Here is a 22,543-nt window from a genome sequence, read left to right as displayed (position 1 = left end):
AGAGAGGGAACACAAGCAGGGGAAGTGGGAGAGGGAGAAGCAGGCGTCCCAATGAGCAGGGAGCCGGATACGGGACTTGATCCAGGACCCTGGGATCATGACCTGAGCCAAAGGCAGACGCTTAACCAACTGAGCCACCCAGGCACCCCAATGTGTTGATTCTTTTTTAAACATTATGTAGAATTCTTCAGTGAAACCATCAGCGTCTGGAGATTTCTTTTTTGGGAGCTTTAAAATTACAAATTCTGTCTATTTAATAGAGTGGTATACAAATGATCTCTTTCGTATTTGGCAACTTGTGGTAGTTTGTGCTTTTTTGAGGAATTTTTCCATTTTATCTAGGTTATCAGATTTATCTGAGTATCATGTTTATTCACAGAATTCCCTTTTTATCCATTTGGTATCCACAGGGTCTGTAGTGATATCCCTGCTTCTTTCCTGATACTACTAATGGATGTCTTCCCTCGTTTTTCCTTTCTCAGTATTCACAGAGATTTTGAAGATCAATTTTATTGATCTTCTGAAAGAACAAGCTTTTTCTTTCATTGACTTTATTATTTTTCTCTTCCAACTTTATTGATTGCTTTCCTTTTTTGTTATTATGTCTTTCTTTCTGCTTGCTGTGGGCTTACGATGCTTTTCTTTCACTAGGTACTTGAAGTAGGAGCTTAGATTTTTGCTTTGTGGTTCTCTTAATGCAAGCCTTTAGTGCTCTCCATTTCCCTCTGAGCACTGTGCTAGCTGCTCCCCACAAATTCTGAGAGGCACCACTCATTCGGTGGTGGTGTTATTGTTGCTACCCTTGATGCTTCGTCTTTAAACACCTGGGTTGCTTAGTGGTATGCTGATTCTTTCCAAGTGTTGGGAGATTTTCCCGTTACCTTTCTGTTATTGACGTCCAGTTTGATTTTATTCTGGGCAGAAAACACTGTATGATTTCAGTTCTTACTAAGGTTTGTGTTACAGTCTGGGAGATGGTCTTTCCAGGTATGGCATCTGGGTCCTGGCAGGAAGTAGAAATTACACAGGTTATACAAGATAAAGTTAAAACAAGAAGTAATATCCTTTGTTGAGAGTGACTATAATATGTAAGGAAATTTTGTAGGGTACTTTAGGATTGAGAGGAAGGACAAACTTGGAAGAGGTTCCTACCTTATCGGAGAGGCTATGGCTTGGATCTCGAACAGCAGAGAAGCTGGCTGTTATAGCCAGACTGGAGCTTGCCTGGAGTTGCTGGGTGAACAATAGGCCACATTCCGGATCGTAGGCCATCAGCAGGTGACGGACAATAGGAGACATGGGTGTACATTGGGCATCTGGACACCAGTGGGGACAGAGGACTTTGGAGCTAATGGGCTGCATGGGTGGGAGGTGGAGTGGTTGTCTGTGGACACCGCAGCCACTGGAGGGCTGCGCACAGGATACAGAAGGAGCTGCACAACCGTGTGACTCTCCAGCCATAGGCAGGCTTTGATTTCTGCGCGTGGGGGTGCGGACAGCTCAGTGTCAGGCTGAGGCTGCAGGATCGCAGGGGCGTGTGTGTGGGGACCGGCAGGGCGGGCTCTGGCAGATGTCCTTGCACCCACACCGCTGACCCTCTCCTTGGCCCCTGCTAAAAATTGTAGGAAGCCTCTTCTTCCTGGAATGTCCCTTAACATTGTGCCCTCTTTAAAATCTTAAAGGAATTGCACTGTTTATCGTATAGCATATGTCGAAGGGTACATTTGGTACTGACAGGCAATAAATTCATAACTGACATGGCCTACCCCTGGGGCCACTCAGCTTCCATGTACATATTGGGACTTCCTTAACACAATGAAACAACTCTGTATTTCTGCCTAACGAGATACATCTTTCCTTCCTGCAATTGAAGAAGTTTTAACTCTTTCAAAATAAGAGTAAACAGTCATTATATCCATCACAGGATATATTAATTACTACCCGGAGTAAGTCAAGGGCTTCCTGAATGTTCTCTTCCCTAAAGACCAAGTTGTAAAGTTAATCTCCAATAATAACTCATGCATAAAATCTAAAAGTATGAAGGAGAAGAAAGAAGTAGAGGATGATCACTCTATGTAGACAGACCCTTCGGTACAGCGCGCACAGAGACCCCACACAAAGCTCTTCTTGTTGTCCTTTCTGCAGGTGGCCATGAGGCTGTGGTCCGTTCCAGAGTTTTCTTGCCCTCAGGGCAGGACCTCAGCTGCTATGTGTTCTTTACCCTTGGATTAGGTAGTATTCCCTAAAAAGTTTGAGTATTTAGTTTTTCCTCTAGTTACTGTCACTCTAGTATGTGGCTAAAGGTCCCTCTGGGGAAGACTAGAAGGAAGATCGAGTGTGTCTTTGTGGCGAAAGCAGGGGCTCCTCTTTCAGGGACCTGGCACCCCTGTCCTTCAGGGACCTCTGACCTATGAACTGACTTAGATCTGAAAACTGGATACAAGGTCATGATTGTCCATTTGGTGACTTGAGTCAGATTGTTTACTACCACAGAGTGTTTCTTGCCATGTAGACCAAGCAATGTCCTAGCAGGCTGACTGTCTTTTTCACTTTTTTTTTTTTTAAAGATTTTATTTATTTATCTGACAGAGAGATAGCAAGGGAGCACAAGCAGGTAGAGTGGCAGGCAGAGGAAGAGGGAGAAGCTGGCTCTCTGCTGAGCAGGGAGCCCAATACAGGGCTTGATCCCAGGACTCTGGGATCATGACCTGAGCCGAAGGCAGGTGCTTAACTGACTGAGCCACCCAGGCACCTCCACCTTTTTCGCTCTTAGGGACACAAGGATCAGGCAACCACTTCTAAAGATCTCTGAGGCCCAAAGAATTCTGACTACTGACATGTCCCCCTGCTGTGTGGTTGACATGCCTACTTTGCCTTTGACAATTAAGTTCTGCCACTTGGCCTTTGCTATACTGGGATTCAGACATCACATTGAAATCAAGGAGCCTATCCCAAGGGTGGCATCCCCTACAATCATGCTTGGCTTGTAAAAATAGCAACCACAAAGGTTTTCAGAGACCCAAGTGGCCCCTCACTAATGTATTTCTCAATGTCCTGAGAATCCATTCCCACATATATATTCCCCATGTTTCTGTGACTTTGTATTGGCAAAGGCCTCCAGCTCTTTTGGTAGATAAGCTGTTTCCTCCAGGGTCACAGTGTATACCTGTCCACCCAGTCATGCTGAGACATGATTCTTGTTAGGGGTCTTCTGGCAACAGGGGGTGATAGGCTGGGTTCAGAGAAGAAGGGGCATCCCTTTTCAAGGTGTCTGCCCCAAGTGAGGGTATCACAAGGCTTTTTAAACTGATGGAGACAGGTCTTGGACATTGGAGGGAAATCTGTTGCTGCTGCTAAGAGGGACTCAGGATGACCCAGATGTCAACATTGTCAATTTCTTGAGGTCCAGTAAGATGTCCTTATTCCACGTTTCAAGAATCTTCTCCCCCCCATTAATGGCCTAATTTTCATATGAGAAACTTGGCAAGACTGTGAATTCAGCTGCCATTTTAATTCAGCAACTTACACCATTATGTTTTGTGTTTGATTTTCAGCAATGCCAGCCCTGTGGCTATGAGAAAGAAGGGATTTTTTTAGGGCTGTCATGGAGGCTGTCTGCTTTTCAGACCATGACTTGAGGTAGGAGTTACCAGACCTGAGCTTGTCGTTTTCTCTCCATAAGCACTCAGGGGCACTTAGAAACATTCATCCCACACCACAGCCTTTGTAGTCATCATTACCACCACGTGGCAAGAGCAGAAGGCACTCGAGCTCCCGAGGAACTTGCTCCAGTTGGCACTTAATCACAGTCAACCACAGATGATAGCTTGATTAATTGTGACGCCACTGCATGTCAGGGGTTACCAGCAGCACATTTCTTATTGGCAAGGAACTTACCATCACACTCAAGTCCAGGTGCATGACCAGATCAGTCCCAAGATCCCATCTTTAGGGGTCTGCGTCCTGGGACCACTCCTGGAATTCTGTAGTAATCTATGTCTAATCAGGAGACAGAAACCACAGTAGTTGACACTCCAGAAGTTTAACATAAGAACAATGAACTGTAATAAAAGACCAACTCTAAGATATAAGAAACTCTCTGTGGTACCGTAGGGTAGAGAGATTATCCAAGAAAGGGCATACTTGGAAGTGATTTGGACCTCAATGGGGAAGCTGTGGTTTTGCCATTGAACAGCAGAGGAGTTAACCAGGTTAACCAGATTAGAGCTTGTCTGGTGTTGCTGGGTAAACAGTAGGTAAATACCCTGGAGGGCAGGCAGGAAGCAGGAGATGTGTTTGTATACTGGGAGTTTGGACACCAGTAGGGACAGAGCTCTTCAGAGCTCATGGGCTGTGTGGTGGGAAGTAGGTCTTGCTGAGGGAGCAGCCCCTTGTGTAGACCCCCAGCCACAGATGGGTGGTGCTCTGACTCCTGGGGCCCTAGTTTCTCTGTCAAGAAGGCTACAGACACATCATCTCTGGTCTTAGGCTGTACAGTTTCAGAGAGATCATGTTTGTGGCCTGTGGCCTGTGGCCTGACTCCATCGGATATCCCCATATTGAGTATGAGGTTGCTCTCTGTATGACATCGTAGACATGTAGTTCATCAGAGTCCCCTCATGTCATTATTTTACCATTGGGAATGAAGTGTAACAACTTTTTCTCCATTTACCCTCCCCCATTTATGGTTATCTTAAATATTCTGCTTGTGTTTAGAGCCGCATCAGGCTGCTCTTCCTGTTTCAACCATCAGTCATCATTTAAAGAATTATAAAGGAAATTGAGAATTTTCGTATATTTTTATAGGTATAAAAATAGGTATTTTGGGGGCGCCTGGGTGGCTCAGTGGGTTAAAGCTTCTGCCTTCGGCTTGGGTCATGATCTCAGGGTCCTGGGATTGAACCCCACATCGGGCTCTCTGCTCGGCGGGGAGCCTGCTTCCTCCTCTCTCTCTCTGCCTGCCTCTCTGCCTACTTGTGATCTCTCTCTGTCAAATAAATAAATAAAATCTTTAAAAAAATATAGGTATTTTTATAGGCATACTAATATTACCTGTATTTACCTGTATTTTTACTCTGTTACTGTTTTTCCTTCTTGATGTTCCAAGTTTCCTACTTTATTATTTCCTTTCTGTTTGGAGAACTTCCTTCGGCTCTTCCTCTAGAGTAGGTCTGCTGGTGACAAATTCTCTTGGTTCTCTTTTATTTGATAATGTTTTGATTTCACCTTTATTCAAGGAGGATTTTTTTTTCTGGATATAGAATTTGGGTTGACAGCTCCTTTATTTTAGCCCTTTCAAAATGTACCATTTCCTTCTGGCCTTCCAAGTTTCTGATGAGAAATTTGCTGTCATTAGAATGGTTTCTCCCCTTTAGGTAAGGTGTCATTTCTTTTTCATTGTTTTCAAGACTTTTTTTCTTTGTCTATAGAGTTTGGAAGTTTGACTCTGATGTATGTTGGTGAGGATTTCTTTGGTTTTATCTAGTTTGGGGTTCACTATCTTCTTGAATCTGTAAGTTTTAGGTCTTTTGTGAAATTGAAGTTTTCAGCATTATTTAAATACTGTTTGAGCTCAGTCACCTTTTATTTTCCCTGCCAGGACTCTGATGACATGAATGTTACACTTTTTGTTAGTTCCACAGGTTCCTGAGGCTCTGTTCATTTTTTTTTTTTAAAGATTTTATTTATTAATTTGACAGAGAGAAATCACAAGTAGACGGAGAGGCAGCCAGAGAGAGAGAGAGAGGGAAGCAGGCTCTCTGCTCAGCAGAGAGCCCGATGCGGGACTCGATCCCAGGACTCCTGAGATCATGACCTGAGCCGAAGGCAGCGGCTTAACCCACTGAGCCACCCAGGCGCCCTCTGTTCATTTTTTAAGCCTGTTTTCTCTCTATAGTTCAGACAAGGAATTTCTATTACTTTATCTTCAAATACATTGATTCTTTTTTCGGTTCTTTCCATTCTGCTCTTGAGCCCATCCATTGAGTTTTTAAAATTTTTGTTAGAGAGCATTTCAGTTTTAAGATTTCCATTTGGTTCTTTTCCTCCTCCTCCTCTTCTTCTTTGTTGAAACTTTCTATTTTTTTTTTTTAAAGATTTTATTTATTTGACAGAGATCACAAGTAGGCAGAGAGGCGGGCAGATACAGAGAGGAGGAAGCAGGCTTCCTGCTGAGCAGAGAGCCCAATGCGGAGCTCGATCCCAGGACCCTGGGATCATGACCTGAGCCAAGGGCAGAGGCTTTAACCCACTGAGCCACCCAGGTACCCCAAAACTTTCTATTTTTTTTAATTTGTTTCAAGCATATTCATAAGTGTTCATTGAAACATTTTTATGATAGCTGATCTAAAAATCTGTGTCAGGTAATTCCAACATTTTTTACATCTTGGTGTTAGCATCTGTGGATTTTTTTTTTTTTTCCAGTCAGTTTCTTCCTGTTTCTTGGTATGACAAATGAGTTTTGGTTGAAATGTGGACTTTTTTGGTGCTGTGTTATATGAGCCTGGATTGATTCAACCTTCAGTTTTAGCTGGCTTTCTTGGATACTGCTCAGCAGGAGAAGCGGGTGGAGAGAAGGCCAGGTTGATCACCCTGTCTCATCCCCCAAGGAGGAGCTTCTCGTTGGTCCTTGGGGAGGGGGTGGTTTCGCTCCCCACTGGGCCATCACTGATATCTCCCTGGGAGATAGCCGTGCCTGGAAAACATACGATGCCTTGTTAGTGCTCCCCATATGGCTTCCACTGCCACCATGGGCAGGGATGGTCTCCTTGCTGTTAGACAGTGGTGAATGTCCTGACCCCGCAACCTTGGGTTTCCTCAGACCCCACCCAACAGGTGGGGAAAGTAAATAAACAAACTGTGGCGCACCCACATATTGGAATACTACCCGGCAATAACCAGGATGAACTAATGAAACATGCAACCACTTGGGTGCATCTCAGAGGCATTATGGTGAGTGAAAGAAGTCCAACTAGAAAAGTTACTAGAAAAATATAAATTCCATTTTTATCCCATCTGGAAAAGGTAAACCAAAAGGGCCAGAAATAGATCTGTGGTTGCCAGGCTAGGGGAAGGGAAGGGTCTGATCAGAAGAGATGTGGGGTAATTGGGAGGAGGAGGATGTATTCTTCTGTATCTCCGTTCTGTTGGTGGCTACACAGCTGTATCTACTTATCACAATTCATAAAGCCGTATACTAAAAAGGTAGATAGTACCGTATGTAAATTGTAGCTTAATTGAAAAAGTTTGGTGCAGGCTGGAATTGCCAAAAGATGGAGAAGTTTGAGGAATACCATCGCCTGTCAGCCAGAGATCATCTTTGTGCCTTTAATGAGTAGAGCCCCCAGCCCCCTGTAAGGTGGATCTGTGCATTGCATGTAGTTGTGCATTGCACGCAGTGCACACAAGGTGTGTATGTACAGAGAATGCCTGCCTGTATGGGACATTCCCAAAGTGGCCAGTTGAATAGGTAGGGGTTAACTCTTGTAATCTTCTGAATCTGATCAACATTTGGAACCCTCTTTCCTATTCTGCTTTGAATTCAGCACTACATCTGTTCGCAGTTTTCCTGCCTAATTAATATAATTATAGAAAACAGTAACTATCTCCAATACCGTATTCTGAATTATGTTTCATACCGTAAACACACAAATCTATTTATAGCCTGCCAGGTGATCATAAATTGTGTTAATGTACCATTTATTTTATGGGTTCTGAGCTGCAGGGGGTCATGATAAGCCTCCAGTGTGATCAGGCCCGTGATACAGAGAACTGGTGTTGGGATGCACGACATCTAGCAAAGGTGACCTTTGAACTCGTGTTCTGTGGATAAAGGGAAGTGCCCCTGGAGGACAGTTCTCCCCATCTCTTGGCCAATGAGACAGCTCTAAGCTGTGCTTTCTCCATCTGCCTTAGAGGAAAGTAATAGTGACAGGGGTGATAGGGACAAGCCTCTTGTCATTTAACTGAGAAGGGTCCCTCTATACCTACAGTTGTAGGTCACTTTGTACCTAGACTTTTTTCTTCCCGCTTGGCAGCTGAGGAAACAAAGATCCAGGGTAATGGACTGTCCCTGAGAAAATCACAAAATAAAGTTGGGCAGGTTGGTATCTGTGAATGAATTTTCCTTTTCGTTTAGGGTATCGTGTCTCAAGCATGCCAAACACATTCCCACCTCAGTGCCTTGGTACTGCTATTCCTGCTGTCTGAAACCCTCTTCCCCCAGATACCCCTGTGGCTCACTCCATCAGTAGCTTCCTATGTTTGTTTAGACATCACCTTCTAGGTGAGGCTTAGCTGACCCATCCCATTTCAAATGGTAGCCCTTCCTCCTTGCCTGCCTCTTCCCCCGCCTCACTCCTACCTTTCCCTACCATGCTCTACCTTTTTCTGTAACACTTATTTTCTGATGCATTATATAATTTATTTTAAAAAATTCTCTCAGCTCTCTGTGTACTGCTGTATCATAAGGGAAGCCAACACATGAAATAGCACCTGACCCAGAGTAAATGCTCCATAAACACTTGAATGGATCAAAAAATGAATTTTTAATACATGAAAACTAAGCTGGACTCCTCTATTTGATGTCATCCTGAGCAGTGCTAATAGAGTCTATTGCTTTTTGTTTGAAATATTTTACTAAATAAACCGAGTTTGTGAATGAGAACACCCCCATCATTTTGGCACAATGTCCAGCTGATGAGACCAAGTGGGGCAGAATATATAGTATTTTCTAAGCCGAAGAGAGTGGGATATCCCTGCCGTCAGCTCTCTCAGCCAGGGAGAACTCTCCTTTGTGTCCTGTGGCCTCTCTCCTAGCTGTTGCTTTTGCATTCCAACAACCAGTGTTGATCTCAAATGGATGTCGAAAAGCATGCGAGTACTTGCCTTAACCAGTGGAAGATAATCTTGCTGTAGGTTAAAATGCTAATTTATGAGCTGTGGGGGCCCTTCAGAGAAGTGGGGGAGAAAACAGAGAGCAAAGATCAGACACGGAGGCCATCATCAAACCTCAGTTGGCCTGGGAGGGTGACCAATGGTGGGAAAAGGGAAACTGAAGAAACTCTATGTCAAGACCTTTCGATATTTGAAGACAAAGTACTGTGCCACTGCCAGAGGAACTAATTAGTTCTGACCCCTTTCACCGCTGATGCAGTTGTCTGTCCCAGCAGCGAATCCCAGGGAAAGTGGCTTATTGTGGAGTCACAGCCTGTGAGGGATGTGGTAAGGCAAAAATCACCGCTGGTCAATATTACCCTCAGAATTCCTCAGGTGGGCACCATGTTGCTATCATACTATTCAGTTAGCTCTTGCTACCTGACAAACATCCCCAAACATAGTGGCTTAAAAAGACAACCGTTTGCTGAGCTTATGATGCTGTGGGTCAGAATCTGAGGCCGGGCTCATTTGAGTGGGTCTTATCCTGGCTGGGATCACTCAGGCGTCTGTGGGCAGCAACTAGCTCTGTTGGGGCCTGGCTGGACTGAGGCGGCCTCCCTCGGAAGGCTTGTCTTGGCTCCACGCGGGCTCTTGTCCCCCAGGCGGCTCGCTGGGGCTTGTTCTCACGGCTGAAGCAGAGCGGAGGCAGATGGAGGGTTTTGAGTGCCAGGCTTGGAACCAGCTCATGATCGCAAATGCCGCTCTGTTACCCGGAGTCGAGGGGTCGAGAAGTCGTCTCCGGATCTTAATGGGAAGAGCAGCAAAGACCCCTTGCAAAGGCTGTGGAAACAGTGAGGAGTGAGGGATTGAGCCGGTTTTTGCAACCTGCCAACAGTATTTCTCAGTACCTCAGACTCGGTCAGTTTTTCCTTTGGTGTTCAAGCTTATCTTGTTTCCTTGTTTGAGCACCCCGTGTGGCCGGGGACTTGTCTGTCCAGGGCATGGGGCGTTAGACATACCGCCGGCGCCGCGGTCGCGCTCAGCGGTGGTGCTCATGGAGTGAGAACCAGGCGGGCTTCCGGTCCGCTCCTTTTACCCTGCTCTCTGCTGGTGCAGTCGGCGACGGGCGCTGCCAAGAGATTGAAATGATTCGTTTCACTGTTGCTCAACCTCCCCGCTGTAGGAACCTTTGTTCTGAGAGGGGAGAGACGGGGGCAGCATGGCTTGGCTCGTGTCAGGTGAGGACTCTCGTTACACTGGAGTGTCTGGGCACGAGCCTCACCTCCCCCTCACTCCTGACTCTGTGGGGACGCGGGACCTGGGAGTGTCCTCTGCTTTCATTCGGCCCTGATTATGGTTGACTTCTTTCTTAAGGGGAGAGGGTGGGCAGTCACTGGATGGGGCACTGAATCTGCCACAGCTCCCCATCCAAGCTAAGCCATTTCTTTATCCTCTTCTCTAACGCTGCCCTCATTCAACAGTTTATTTACTGAATACCTACTATGTGCTGGCCCATCCAGACCAGTGCTTAATAATATACAGCCATTAAGTGTAATGATTCTGAGAACTGCATGGCACGGAGAAAGAGCACTCACTCTGCGGCTCGGACACACATAGAGCAGAGCGCTCCTGTCCTTTGCCTGCGGCTAAGTGGCTCTTCTCTAAGGCCCTGTTCCTGGCTAGCAGGAGGCAAGAGGAAAGTTAGTACGTGTTTACCGACTTTCTTGAGCTGGCACTTTAGGCCAGGCACACTTCCAAGCCACATAACTCTCACCACCCTGTGGGGTGGTATCACTGTATAACAGTATTACTGTTTCCCCATTTTACAGTGAGGAAACTGAGTCACAGGGAGGTTGTGCAGATCATCCGAATAAGTGCGGGGTGAGGTTTGCAGCCTGCCTCCCAAGCCCCTCTCTCTAACTTCTCTGCAGAGTGAATTAGAAGAAATGTCCTGCTCCTTCACCCACAGCATCTCCAAGATGGCATCTGGTGGTCTACTCGGCCTGTTCTGGGGTTTTGTTAACAGAGCTCTTCTTCCTATCACGTAGGAAGCCTCAAGCCAGACCCTGTTCAGCCTCCAGGAGGACCTGTGGCAGCTCCGGATGGCTTAGCCCCAGGGGTCTCCCTCTGCCCAGCCTTGCCTGGCTCTGGCCATCTCCTTACAGAGGGCTTCAACAGAGTGGGGGATAGCCCGGGATTGCCCAGCCTTACACCTTCTCCTGTCCTGCTTGCCTTCCTCTTCTGGGCCTGGGACCCCTTCATCATCTTCCAGAGCCAGCAATTGGAGCATTTTCTTCTGTTTCCCACATGAGTGTCCTGGGGCTGCTATAACCAAGTCCCCCTGCAACACTGGGAGGTTTGAAACAATGGCGGTGTGGTCTCCCACGGTCTGGAGGTTGGAAGTCTGAAATCCAGGTGTGGGCAGGGCGGGGCTTGCTCTGTAGGCTTTTGGGAGGCTCCTTCCCATCTCTTGCCTCTTCTGGTGGCTCCAGGGGCCCCTTGGCTTGCGGCCGCACCCCTCTGTCTCTGTCTGGTTGCATGGTCTTCACGTTGCCTGTCTGTGTATGCCTCTGTGTCCTCCTCTGCCTTACACAGACACAGGGACCACTTCCTTCCAGGTGCAGGTCCTCTTGTCTTGGAACTCAAAACGTCAAATGAAGAGAGAAAGTAATTGGGAAAAACCTTTCGCCCTTAACAATAGTATCTGCTCTCAAGATTAACGTCTGACCAGAAATCTATTGTGCAAGTGGGAAGCTGAAGCTTACTTACAGGTTTCTCTGTCCGTCTCCCTTCTTCATGAGGGAGCACGCTCCCCAGCAGCTTGCCCTTGGGCAAGTCTCTCCTTCCCGCAGCCTCCCGCTCCCCTGGAAGCCCAGCGGTGCCTTCCGAAGCGGGAGCCTGGTGTGTACGGGGCGGCTCGCCCCTGGAAGGCACTGGGGCTGCTGACCGACACGTGGCAGGCACTGGGTAAGGCCCAGCTATGCCTGCTGCCAGCCTGTAGAAATCCTCTCTTTCGGCTGCTAGATGCCTCGGGCTGACCAAAGTGAAACTGATTAACTTGGAAAAGGAAAAAAGAAATGTCAGTAACTGTCAGCAGGTTGTTCCCCTTTGGTGCTTACGCTGTCTTACGAGCCTGTGGGGAGTCTCTCTCTTACCCTCCTTGTTTATCCCCGTTTTACGAATGAGAAGCCTAAAGAGAAAGGAACTTGCTGCAGCCACACAGCGGGGTAAGTGTCGGAACTGGAATTTGAGTCTGGGAGATGGGTCTTCAACCAGGGCCCGTGGGCCCCAAGGATAGCTGACCAGAGATGCTGCCTGACGAACGTTGGGCTTTCAGCAGAGGGAAGGCGCTCCCTCGGAACCAGCCCCGTCCCGGCTCTCCGCCCTCCCGCTCTGACCTGCCAGTCTTCACCAGAGGCCCAGGGAGCCATGGCTATCCCTGAGGGAAGGCACAGGGAAGAGCCTCTGATTGATCTGGAGGGTCTAGCTGAAGGTGGCCCAGGTCAAGATCTTAAATTGGAGATGATTCCCCACAGCATGGGACCATACCACTCGGTTGTGCTAGATCATCTGAGGTCCCCACAGATACACGTTTAAAAAGACGGTTGCATATTTTAATAATAGTTCTAAGGAAAAATAATCTCTTTTTTCCTCCAATTATTACAAGAATATATTCATTTAATTTACTCTGATAGGTAAAACAGGGCATCATATATATACACCTTGCGGTTCTTGGCTTTAAGGATAAGCGTCTTTTCATGTGTCTTTTAAAACATTGTTCTGATTTTTTTTAATTTTAAAAATTAATAGACTTTGTTTTTTAAGGACGGTTTTAGGTGTATGGAGAAATGAAGGGAGGGTACGGAGAGCCCCCAGGTAGCACTCACCCGAGCCTCCGTCTGCTTTGGCCTGTGTTTAACACCTTGCATTAGTGGGGGATGTTGTTACAGTTGATGAGCCAGTATTAATACGTCATTATTTTTATTTTTTTAAAGCTTTTATTTATTTATTTGACAGAGAGAGAGAGACCGCAAGTAGGCAGAGAGGCAGGCAGAGGGAGAAGGGGAAGCAGGCTCCCCACTGAGCCGAGAGCCCAGTGCAGGGCTCGATCCCTGGACCCTCAGATCATGACCTGAGCCAAATGACTGAGCCACCCAGGTGCCCCTTAATACGTAATTATTAACTGAAGTTCAGAGTTGACATTAGGATTCCTCTTGGTGTTCTGCATTGTGTGGGTTTGGACAAGTGTATAATGGCGCGTGTCTGCCATTACAGTCTTAGACAGAATCACTCACTGCCCTGAGCATCCTCTGCGTCCCACCTGCTCATCCCTTCTTCCCTTCCATCAAACCCTGCAGCCACTCATCTTGGAATTACCTCCTAGTTTTGCCTTTTCCAGAAAGTCATGTAGCTGGAATCATACAGGATGTAGTCTTTTCAGCCTTGCTTCTTCCACTTAGTCGTACGCACTGAAGGTTCGTCCAGACCTTCTCACAGCTTCATGGCTCATTTGGTTCTAGTGCTGGGTGATACTGAGCTGTCTGGACGGACCACAGCTTCTCCATCCACCATTTTGGTTGCTCCCAAGTTTTAGCAATTACTGATGAAAGCTGCTACAAACGTCCCTGGGCAGGTTTTTGTGTGAGTGTAAGGTTTTGGCTTATTGGGTAATGATACAGCAACCCATCCATCCCATACCTTTTTTTTTTTCCTACGTTTTGAAAGTTGTAAGATACACACAACATATAGTTTATCATTGCAACAGTTTTTAAGTGTGCAGTTTAGTTGCACCGAGCCCATTCACACTCTCGTGCACACAGCTCCCTTTTAAAGTGACCATATTCCAGGGGCACCTGGCTGGCTCAGTTGGAAGAGCATGCAGCTCTTGATCTCAGGGTCATGAGTTCAAGCCCCACATTGGGTGTAAAGATCACTCAAATAAATAAACAAACTTTAAAAAAAAAAAAAAAAAAGGAGCGAGAGAGAAAAACTTAAAAAAAGAAAAAAGTAAGTATTCCAGCAAAGCCCAGTTACCCAAGGATGGGGAGGAAGTAAGGGTGTGAGAGGTCCCCACACGGCACAGCAGGTGACAGACGGTGGCTTGGGAAACTTGTAGCTAAAACAGTGCACTCAGCGCCAGATTCTTCCTGAAAAGTTCAATGTGTTTAACACCTTGGGTACGTTTCTCCAAAGCCTTCTCTTTCATGGCCGCAGACATGCATTTTTAGAACCTGTTTGTGGCATTTCCATGCTCTTTCTTTCCCTAGGCCCCTTTATGGGTTGTTTTTGAAAAAAAAAAAGAAAAAAAAAAAAGAAAAAAAAAAAGGGAGCTTTGGAAATAGTCACTTTCCTATAACTTTCTGATGCCTCTCCATTTACCTGCCTGTAAAGCTGCACACTCATCCCAACGAGTATTATGAGCTTGGGGAGCTCAGAGGAGGTGCGGGTCTGCACATGTGGCAGAATGGAGGAGGCGAGGGGTGCTTCACGCTCTCCGCACGTGGACCCTCAGGATGGCAAGAAGGTGAGTGCCTCGAGTGAGTCTTGCCAACCACGTGGTCTTCCCCGAGCCTTGCCTGACATGCCTGCCTTCTCCACCTTGTGCTTCAGTTTCCCTATTAGGCCAGTGGGGATAATAGGACCTGCTACTGCCTCGATTCAGAGTGAGAAAAATTAGTGGCGGCCCTTTGATTCTTCCCTGAGAAAAGTACCATCTCCCTGGAGGAAGGTGTTAGTTGGCTCATTATCTTGCCGGCAGGGATCAGCTGCTCCTAAAAGGCGTCGGTTTTGCGGTGATCACAGAACAGGCTTCAGGGAGAGCAAAATAATCATCATGGCAGGTGTGTCAGAAATGTAGCACTCTTTCTGGAATTTCTGCTTTGAAGCCCCTTGCTTCCCTGAGGCACTCTGGGCTGCTTTTCTCCTTCCCGCAAGGGTGGGCTGATTTCAGGGGGCATGTGCTCAGTCCTTAGCTCCCCAAGCAGGACCGCCAGGACCAACTGGAGTTTCTCTGGGACTCTGGTATTCACTTGGGGGTGTGGGAGCCCTGTAGGCTTCCTCAGTCCTGCTTGCCTGGATGTGCACAGTGGGCTGTTTTTGCTCTGTCCTGGCCCCTCACCTGATTCCCCCAGCGAGTGGGGTCCAGGTCACCCCTCCACCCAACTCCCCCTGAAGCCAACTGACAGGTCTCCTCCTTCGCCTGCCACTTCTCCTCTTTCTGCCGTCTCCCAGCTCAGGGACCATCATAACTGAGGACTGGGAAATGGCTTTCCTCCTTGGGGTTTAGGCTCTGGAATCCGGAAACTTTACTCTGTTTCTGCCATAGCAACTCCAGTGGGAGGCCTACCCATCTCTCCCTGCACTTGTAGGAGCCAGCTTCGGGCAACACTTCGGGCCTGATGGGATCCCCAGAGCTGCCTGCTGTGTGCCCGTGGCCAGCTGCACCTCCAACATCGCACTGCTCTCAGGAGGGCTCTTGGCGTATGACAGCTCCTTTCCTGGGTGGGGTCAGTGAGATGCGTGTTCTGTGTGGTCTCTCATCATTCCCCCTCGGGATCAATTTCTACCTGCCCCACGACACACACTTTGTAGCTTCCCTCCTCTCATCTCTCTCTCCCCCTTATGAGTGTTTTCTGGGATCACCTTCCAAATAGAATCCTTGTGATGACATCATTTTTGGGGGAGCCCAGCATGAGACAGCATCTCTTCCCAGAAACAATAACTGGGGTCTGCAGACTGATGGGGGAAGCAGCAGGGTAGGAGAGAAGAGAGGGCTGGGGAGAATTCACTAGTGAGTAGTTCAAAATATCATGGTGTACTTTGGAAACCCAAATAAGTGGAGCGCTTGCTCCATGTCTGCTGCCATGCTCAGTGTTCCCACAGACTGTGTCAGGAGGGCTCCCTGTAGCTCTGCCCAAGTGACCTGCTCTCAGAGAGGAGGGATCTGGATCTGAGGGATTTCCACCAGCAGTGAGCAGGGACAGGAACTCAGTCCGATGGCTCCTCTGGGAAGCATCTCGAAATTCTTTAGCTAGTAGAAAGGACACAGTGCCTTGGGATAAGTTGTTGTCTTTCCTTGATGTCAGTCAGCTCTGAGGAATTCCAGTACTCTCTTCTGATCTCTAAATATTTTTGTCTTTAAATCTTCCCTTAAAAAATTATAACCCGTCCAATGTTTTGAGGCAGGTGGCATGGCGGCATGAGATTCATAACGTTGGTTAGATCTGTGAGGGACAGAGACTGGGAGAGCTGGTTTCAGGATTAAAAAAGGACTGGCTTGTGGCATTTGCTGATTTCTGTGGTGTGATACCCCTCACTGTGGCCAGTCCCAGGCTATGAGTGTGCCATCACTGAACCCGAAGTCAGGACGATACTGGGATGCGGAGTGCCGCACCATCACATGGCATTTCCGTCATGCCGACACAGTCAGCATCAAGGGCCCCCAGAGCACCGGTAATGGGAAGATGAAATAGAATAATTAGCAAGTGATGAGCTCTGAGTATTTAGAACCTTTGTTATTGAGGTAAAATTCACATAGCATCAAACTCAACATTTTAACTCTTTTAAAGGGGACATCTTGGCAGCATTCAGGTACATTCGTGTTGTGCCAGTACCTTCAGCTCAGGTTATGATCCCAGGGTCCTGGGATCCAGCCCCACATCAGGCTCCTTCCTCAGTGGGGAGTCTGCTTCTCCCTCTGCCTGCCGCTCTCCCTTCTCTTGTCTGTCAAATAATAAGTAAGTAAGTAAGTAAATAAATAAATAAATAAAATCTTCAAAAAAATAAAAGTTGGTATAAAATTAGATTTAAAAAGTTAGTATAAAATCACACAAAATGCTATTTATATAGTTATTTTTCTTAAAGATACATTTAAATGTGTTAACAGTGCCAGGTTTTTATTTTTATTTTTTAGGCTTTCAATATAAGAATTTCACTTCAGAGGTACACATTTAACATTGTAACCTTCGGTTATATTTTCTTTCTACTTTTTAAAAAATTATTTTTATTATGTTAGTCATCTTACAGTACGTCATTAGTTTTTGATGTAAAAAATTTTTTAAAATTGCTTGTGCTTTTGATGTCATATCTAAGAATTCATTAACAAACCCAAGGTCATGAAGATTTACTTCTATATTTTCTTCTAAGAGTTTTGTAGTTTTAGCTCTTCCATTTAGGTCTTTGATCGATTTTGAGTTAATTTTTGTATATGAAGTGAGATAGGGATTTCAACTTCATTCTTCCCATGTGAATATCCAGTTGTATACCTTTGTTTTTAATATAACTTACAAGTTTATATAATTAAACTCTTAATTATGGCTATGTTTAACAACTGGCTTGCAAAATTCTGGAAAATCAGCTCTCATGAGCCAGCGTGAGCTGGTATGAACCAATAGGAGCCGGTTCCCTCCTGCCATTACTCCTACCTTACCCAGCTTGCAGTAAAAAGCTGCTGTATGTATTGGTTTTCTGAAGGAGCTGAGCTGGGGGACAATCAAAGCGTGCTTATGGAGCTCTTAGGGAACGGATATCTGAGTAGGAAGCACCTGGAGACCCCCATTCCTGCAACCATGGGCCTGTCCTGTCTCTTGCTGTTGTATTTGTCTTTCCCTCCCATGGTTTGAGGAACATGGCTAGGTCTCTCTTGCTGCCTTGCCTCACATTGTCCAGCTCTTCCCTCTGGCTGAGAGGGAATTGATTGTGTCCCAGTTGGCTCTGGAGGGGTTTTGGAAGCCCCACCTTTGAGCAGAGACCCAACTGTGATCCTGAGTTTCAGGAAGTGCTCCTTGTCCTAGTGGGTTAACCAGATAAAATACAGGCTGCCATTGCATGTGGATTTCAGGTAAATAGTACATAATTTTCAGTATAAGCATGACCTGTGCAAGATTGGGATGTGTGTATACTAAAGAATGCTGAATCTGTTAGGCTTCCCTTCAGGTCAGTTTTCTTCCTTATTGCCTTCACCCAACAGCAGAAGCCAAGAACTCCGAGTGAAAAGGTCCTAGGGAGGTGCTGATTGCCCATTTTACAGATATGGAAACCGAGTCCCAGCATGGAATCACATTGAGGACCTTGCTAGGCTACACGACTTTTCTTTTTCATGAGGGCAGCACACTTTCTAAGTGTCCCCTCTGCACAGACCATTGTGCTGGGTGTTGGGGGATGACAGTAGCAAGCCTACAGTGTGTAGAGGGCAAGGGTCAAGAGTACCTGTAAGGCATGTGGAAGGAGAGGCAGGATTCAGACAGACCTGGGTCCAGACCCTGCTTTGCTGTGTATTAGGTGCATGTCAATTCTCTTCTCTCTGAGCCTCTGTCTCCCCTTAAACAATGTGAGGATAACCCCTTCTGTGGGGGGATTGTTACCAGGCTCCAGTGGGGTGATAAAATGCCAGATGGGGGCCGGGAAGGGTTTACTACATGATGAGAGAAGAGAGGTGCCCGCGGTAAAGTGTGGTTGTTGCCCGCAGGTCGCCAGGCATCCTGAACCACCCAGATGACGCAGGATGGAGGTGCCAGGACTCACTTCCCCTGCCTCGCCTGCCAGGGACCAGCCAGCGACGGCTCCTGGACACGCAGGAGCCCCCGGTGGGCAGGTCTCACCTCACCTGACCCTGAGCCCTGTCGTTCTGCCCCCGGAGCAGGGTCTGGCCCCTACAGTGTTCCTGAAGGCCTTGCCCCTCCCATTGTACCACACAGTGCCTCCGGGGGGCCTCCAGCCACGTGCCCCCCTAGCCACACGCAGCTTGGATGGGGGCGGCGCACCCTTTCTTCTCAGCCCCCTGCTGCGGCCTGAAGGACCTGGCCCTGCCCAGGTGGGGAAGCCGGCACTCGTGTGCCCGGCTCTCACCGTGAACATCGTGGGCACTCTGCCTGTCCTGTCGCCAGGACTGGGGCCCACGCTGGGGAGCCCGGGCAAGGTACGGAATGCCGGCAAGTACCTTTGCCCACACTGTGGCCGGGATTGCCTGAAGCCCAGTGTTTTGGAGAAGCACATCCGGTCCCACACCGGTGAGAGGCCCTTTCCATGTGCCATCTGTGGCATTGCCTTTAAGACCCAGAGCAACCTGTATAAGCACAGACGCACCCAGACCCACCTCAACCACTCTCGACTGTCCTCAGAGTCTGACGGAGGTGGGGGCAGCCTCCTGGAGGAGGGGGACAAGGCTGGAGAGAGCTCCAGAGCAGAAGGCCTGGGGGACGGCAGCAGCCAGAGAGTGGGTGATGGGGCCCGATCAGAGAGACCCCTTTCTCCAGGCACCCAGGGTGCTGGGCACTGCCCGGTGCCTGCCATGCGCCTGTCTTCTGTTGCCAAGACCCTGGGTCTGAAGTTGGAAGCTGTTCCCTGTCCAGGGTCCACATTTGCTGACAGAGAGACCCCTGTGATCTCTGCCCACACAGCCTCCCCTGGGCTCGCCCTGCCTGGCTCCCAACCAAGGTGGAAGCTGCCAGAGCAGACGTCCCCGACCGCCGGCCGGCTGTGCTCCCTACAGCAGCAGCAGGCAGCCACGTCTTCAGAGAAGCCCTGGGACACTAAGGCCTCAGAGGGCCGGCTGCGGAAGTGTGAGAGCACTGACTCGGGCTACTTGTCCCGCTCGGATAGTGCAGAGCAGCCGCCGGCCCCTGGAAGCCCCCCGCGCGGCCTGTTGGAGCATAGGGCTGAGTCCGACGGGGAGGTGGCACTGGGGTCTGGGGGACCCGGCCTGCAGCTGGAGAAGAAGAAGCTAGAGGAGCGCATCTCCTGGCTCATCTCCCACAATCAGGCTGTGGTGGACGATTCCCAGCTGGACAACGTGCGGCCCCGCAAGACAGTCCTGTGCAAGCAAGGCAGTATCGACCTGCCCATGCCCTACACCTACAAAGATTCCTTCCACTTTGATATCCGGGCGCTGCAGCCTGGCCGGAGGAAGCCTGCTGCCCTCACCTCGGCCCATTCTGCCTTCACCCCCCCAGACAAGGTGCGGCCGCTCTTCTTTCACTCGGTCCCCACTCAGCTCTCCACCACTGTGGCATGTGTGCCCGTCACCAGGAGCAACTCACTGCCTTTTGTCGAGGGCACCAGGACATGGCAGGAGCCCCCGGACCACCAGGATGCCTGCCCCAGGAGGCAGAAGCCTCTGAGCCCCAGGCCTGCCCCCTCCCGACTGGTGGATGTCCCCAGTGGCCACCCCCGGGCCCTGGTGAGACAGGTTGCCGTGGAGGACCTGCCCTGTCCCCCTTCTGGAGACAGCCTGGTGCCTGCAGAGGACCCGGATGGAAACAGAGCTGCTGCTGGGGAGGGGGCAGCCAGCAAGGGCAGAGCAGCCAGTAAGAAATGCAGCCAGAGGAAGCTGAAGATGTTCTCCCAGGACAAGTGGCAGGTGTATGGGAATGAGACGTTCAAGAGAATCTACCAGAAAATGAAAACCAGCTGCCATGGAGGCAAGAAGGCCAGGGAGATGACCGTGGGTAGTGGGACAGAGCTGGACCTTCCTCTCCAGGAAGAGGTAGCAGGGAATGAGGGCACAGTACCGTCCCAGGACGGGAGGAGCCCTGGTCATGGAGACACATCTGCGGGGGCCAAACCAGGGCCTTGCCAAAATCCACTGGCCCCGGAGGGCTTCTTAGTGATGGAACCCCCCAAGCAGAGGGCGATGGTAGCCCAAGCGGGAAGCAGTGACCAGCCTCGGGTGAACAGCGCCATGTCTCCTCCCACCGTCCGCTGCACAGAAGCCTCCTGTTCAGGTGGCAAGAGCCCCCTCCTTTCTCCAAGCAGGAGGCTGGAGCTGGGGTGTCAGCTGCCACCAGTACCTGGTCCCCTCAGGGGAGGTGATAGAGAGACTCCCAAGCTGGTTTTGCCAGACCCTAAGCTGGAAGGAGGCACCCTTCGTGGTGGGGACAAGAAGGAGCCCTGTCAGTGGACCCAAACTGTGCCGAGGCGGCCCAGTGGTAGCTCTGGGGAACCCCAGCCCTCAGAGGACAAGCTCCCCTCAGAGAGGAAGAAGCTGAAGGTGGAGAAGCTGAGCTGCCAGGAGCATTCAGAGCCTCTGGGAACAGAAAGAGAGGCCCCAGGTGGCCCCATGCAGGCCGCCTCCCCACCGTCTCAGAACCAGGACAGTGACCCTGGGGATAAGCCAGGGGAGCTACGTGAGAGTGCTGATGGCATGGCGAGGGCCAGGGCTGGGCAGCCAGGTAGGCCGTTGGAGCTTTCTGGCGCCGCCTCTGCTACTCCTTCTGTGGCCCAGAGGCAGGCGGAGCTGGGGGAAGAGATCTTGCCGTGTCCTGCAGCCACGTCCCTTGGGCATCATTCCCACGTGGCATCTGGTGTCCTCACTGCTCTGGCAGACACTGCCTTCCCCCCCAAGTACCTCCTCAAGTTGCCTCAGGGAGAGACCTGCCCACCGCCTTCTGTCACCGCGAGGCTGGGAGAAGGCCAGGACCCTGCGTGCAGGAGCAGGCGGCCTGAGGAACTGGTGTCCTTTGTTGGGTCAGGGCTGGGGACCCGCCTGCCTCCCTGCCCAGCCTCAGGCATGGCCACCAGTGGGGCACACAGCTTCAAGGAGGACCCCAGCTGCTCTAGGCCATGGGGCAGGAGAAAAGGGGAACAGGGAGAGGAGAAAGGAGACTTGGACACTGGCACCCCAGCAGGGGGGCAGTCCCCTGGCTCATCTGCCGGCACCCCCAGGGAGACCGCCTCCTTTCTGCCCACCCCAGTGTGTGCCACCCGGCAGAGTGGGCCCCCTGACACCTGTCACCTCTGCATGGGCAGCACCGCAGTGGGCGCCAGGCCATCTGGGGGTGTCCCGAGTCCCTGCGCACTCAGGGAGTTGGGGGGACCTACAGAGAATGTCCCGGAAGACCCTCCTTCAGGACCCCTGGCTGGGCTCAGTTCCTGCTGCTCCTTCCTCGCGGCCTCCACCCCCCCCAGCTGGCCGGAGCTGGCCTCGTGTACCCACTCAGAGACCCAGCGGAGTTTCAGGGCCCACGGCCCTTTCCCGTCATTGAGGGCCGAGCCCCGACTCACATGGTGTTGCTTGAGCCGAAGCCTGCCTCTGCCCACAGAGCAGAAGGAAAAGGCTGCTTCTGTGTACTTGGCACTGCACTTCCTTGGTGGCAGCACCCAGGCCAAGGGTCCAGACACCCGGCCCGTGAGCAGGACAGTGGGAGGATGGATGAAGACAGGCCTGGGAGAAGGAGGGCAGGTCCAGACGTCAAAGGTAACATCCTCCTTTGCCTGGGGGCCCAGGGCTGGGGGAATGTGCTTGGCACACAGAGCTCGAATGATGGAGTCCTTAGGAGGCATGAAGCCACCCTGGGGACGCCTGCTCTTTGTGATACGGTCTTCTCAGCCTGCTCCTGAGGGAAGGCGGGGCTGCCACATTCATGGCAGGGTGGGATAAAGGCCAAAAATGTAACACAAAACAAAATAATGAGAAGACGCATTTCAAATGAGAGAATTATTGTACTGAGATCCAAGATGAGATACTTTTCATCATTAGACATTAAATTTAACTCTGAGCATCCTGGTAACAGCAGCGAAGAGTGAAATGAAACACTGCCCAGGATTATAAGCTGGAAATTGTTACTGAGAGATACACTGCAGGTAGAACACCATCTCTTAAAAGGAGAGAATTATTGAGGTGCCTGGCTGGCTCAGGTGGTAGAGCATGGGACCCTTGATCTCAGGTTGT

The 22,543-nt window shown here is 49.6% G+C and overlaps 1 protein-coding gene across 10 annotated transcripts in view; it reads left to right on the top strand.

The window, feature by feature from the left end:
* The window catches only part of ZNF831 (zinc finger protein 831), a 93,510-nt gene that overhangs the window by 5,247 nt on the left and 65,720 nt on the right, over positions 1-22,543 (top strand). For 8 of the 10 annotated variants that reach the window (XR_004287385.1, XR_004287384.1, XR_004287383.1 and 5 more), the window contains exons 2-4: positions 11,902-12,104; positions 14,269-14,401; positions 18,344-22,069. Coding sequence is in view for 5 of the 10 variants with exons in the window: in XM_032350189.1 (XP_032206080.1) it covers positions 18,380-22,069 (3,690 nt within the window). In the remaining 5 variants the exon portion in view is untranslated. The remainder of the gene's footprint in view (positions 1-11,901; positions 12,105-14,268; positions 14,402-18,343; positions 22,070-22,543) is intronic. The other 2 variants (XM_032350187.1, XM_032350188.1) reach the window with 2 other exon arrangements.

Source organism: Mustela erminea, chromosome 7 (genome assembly GCF_009829155.1).
Source record: "Mustela erminea isolate mMusErm1 chromosome 7, mMusErm1.Pri, whole genome shotgun sequence".
Lineage (NCBI taxonomy): Eukaryota > Metazoa > Chordata > Mammalia > Carnivora > Mustelidae > Mustela > Mustela erminea.
The sequence above is the reverse complement of the archived record's forward strand: the minus strand, read 5'-3'. Positions and strand labels throughout refer to the sequence as shown.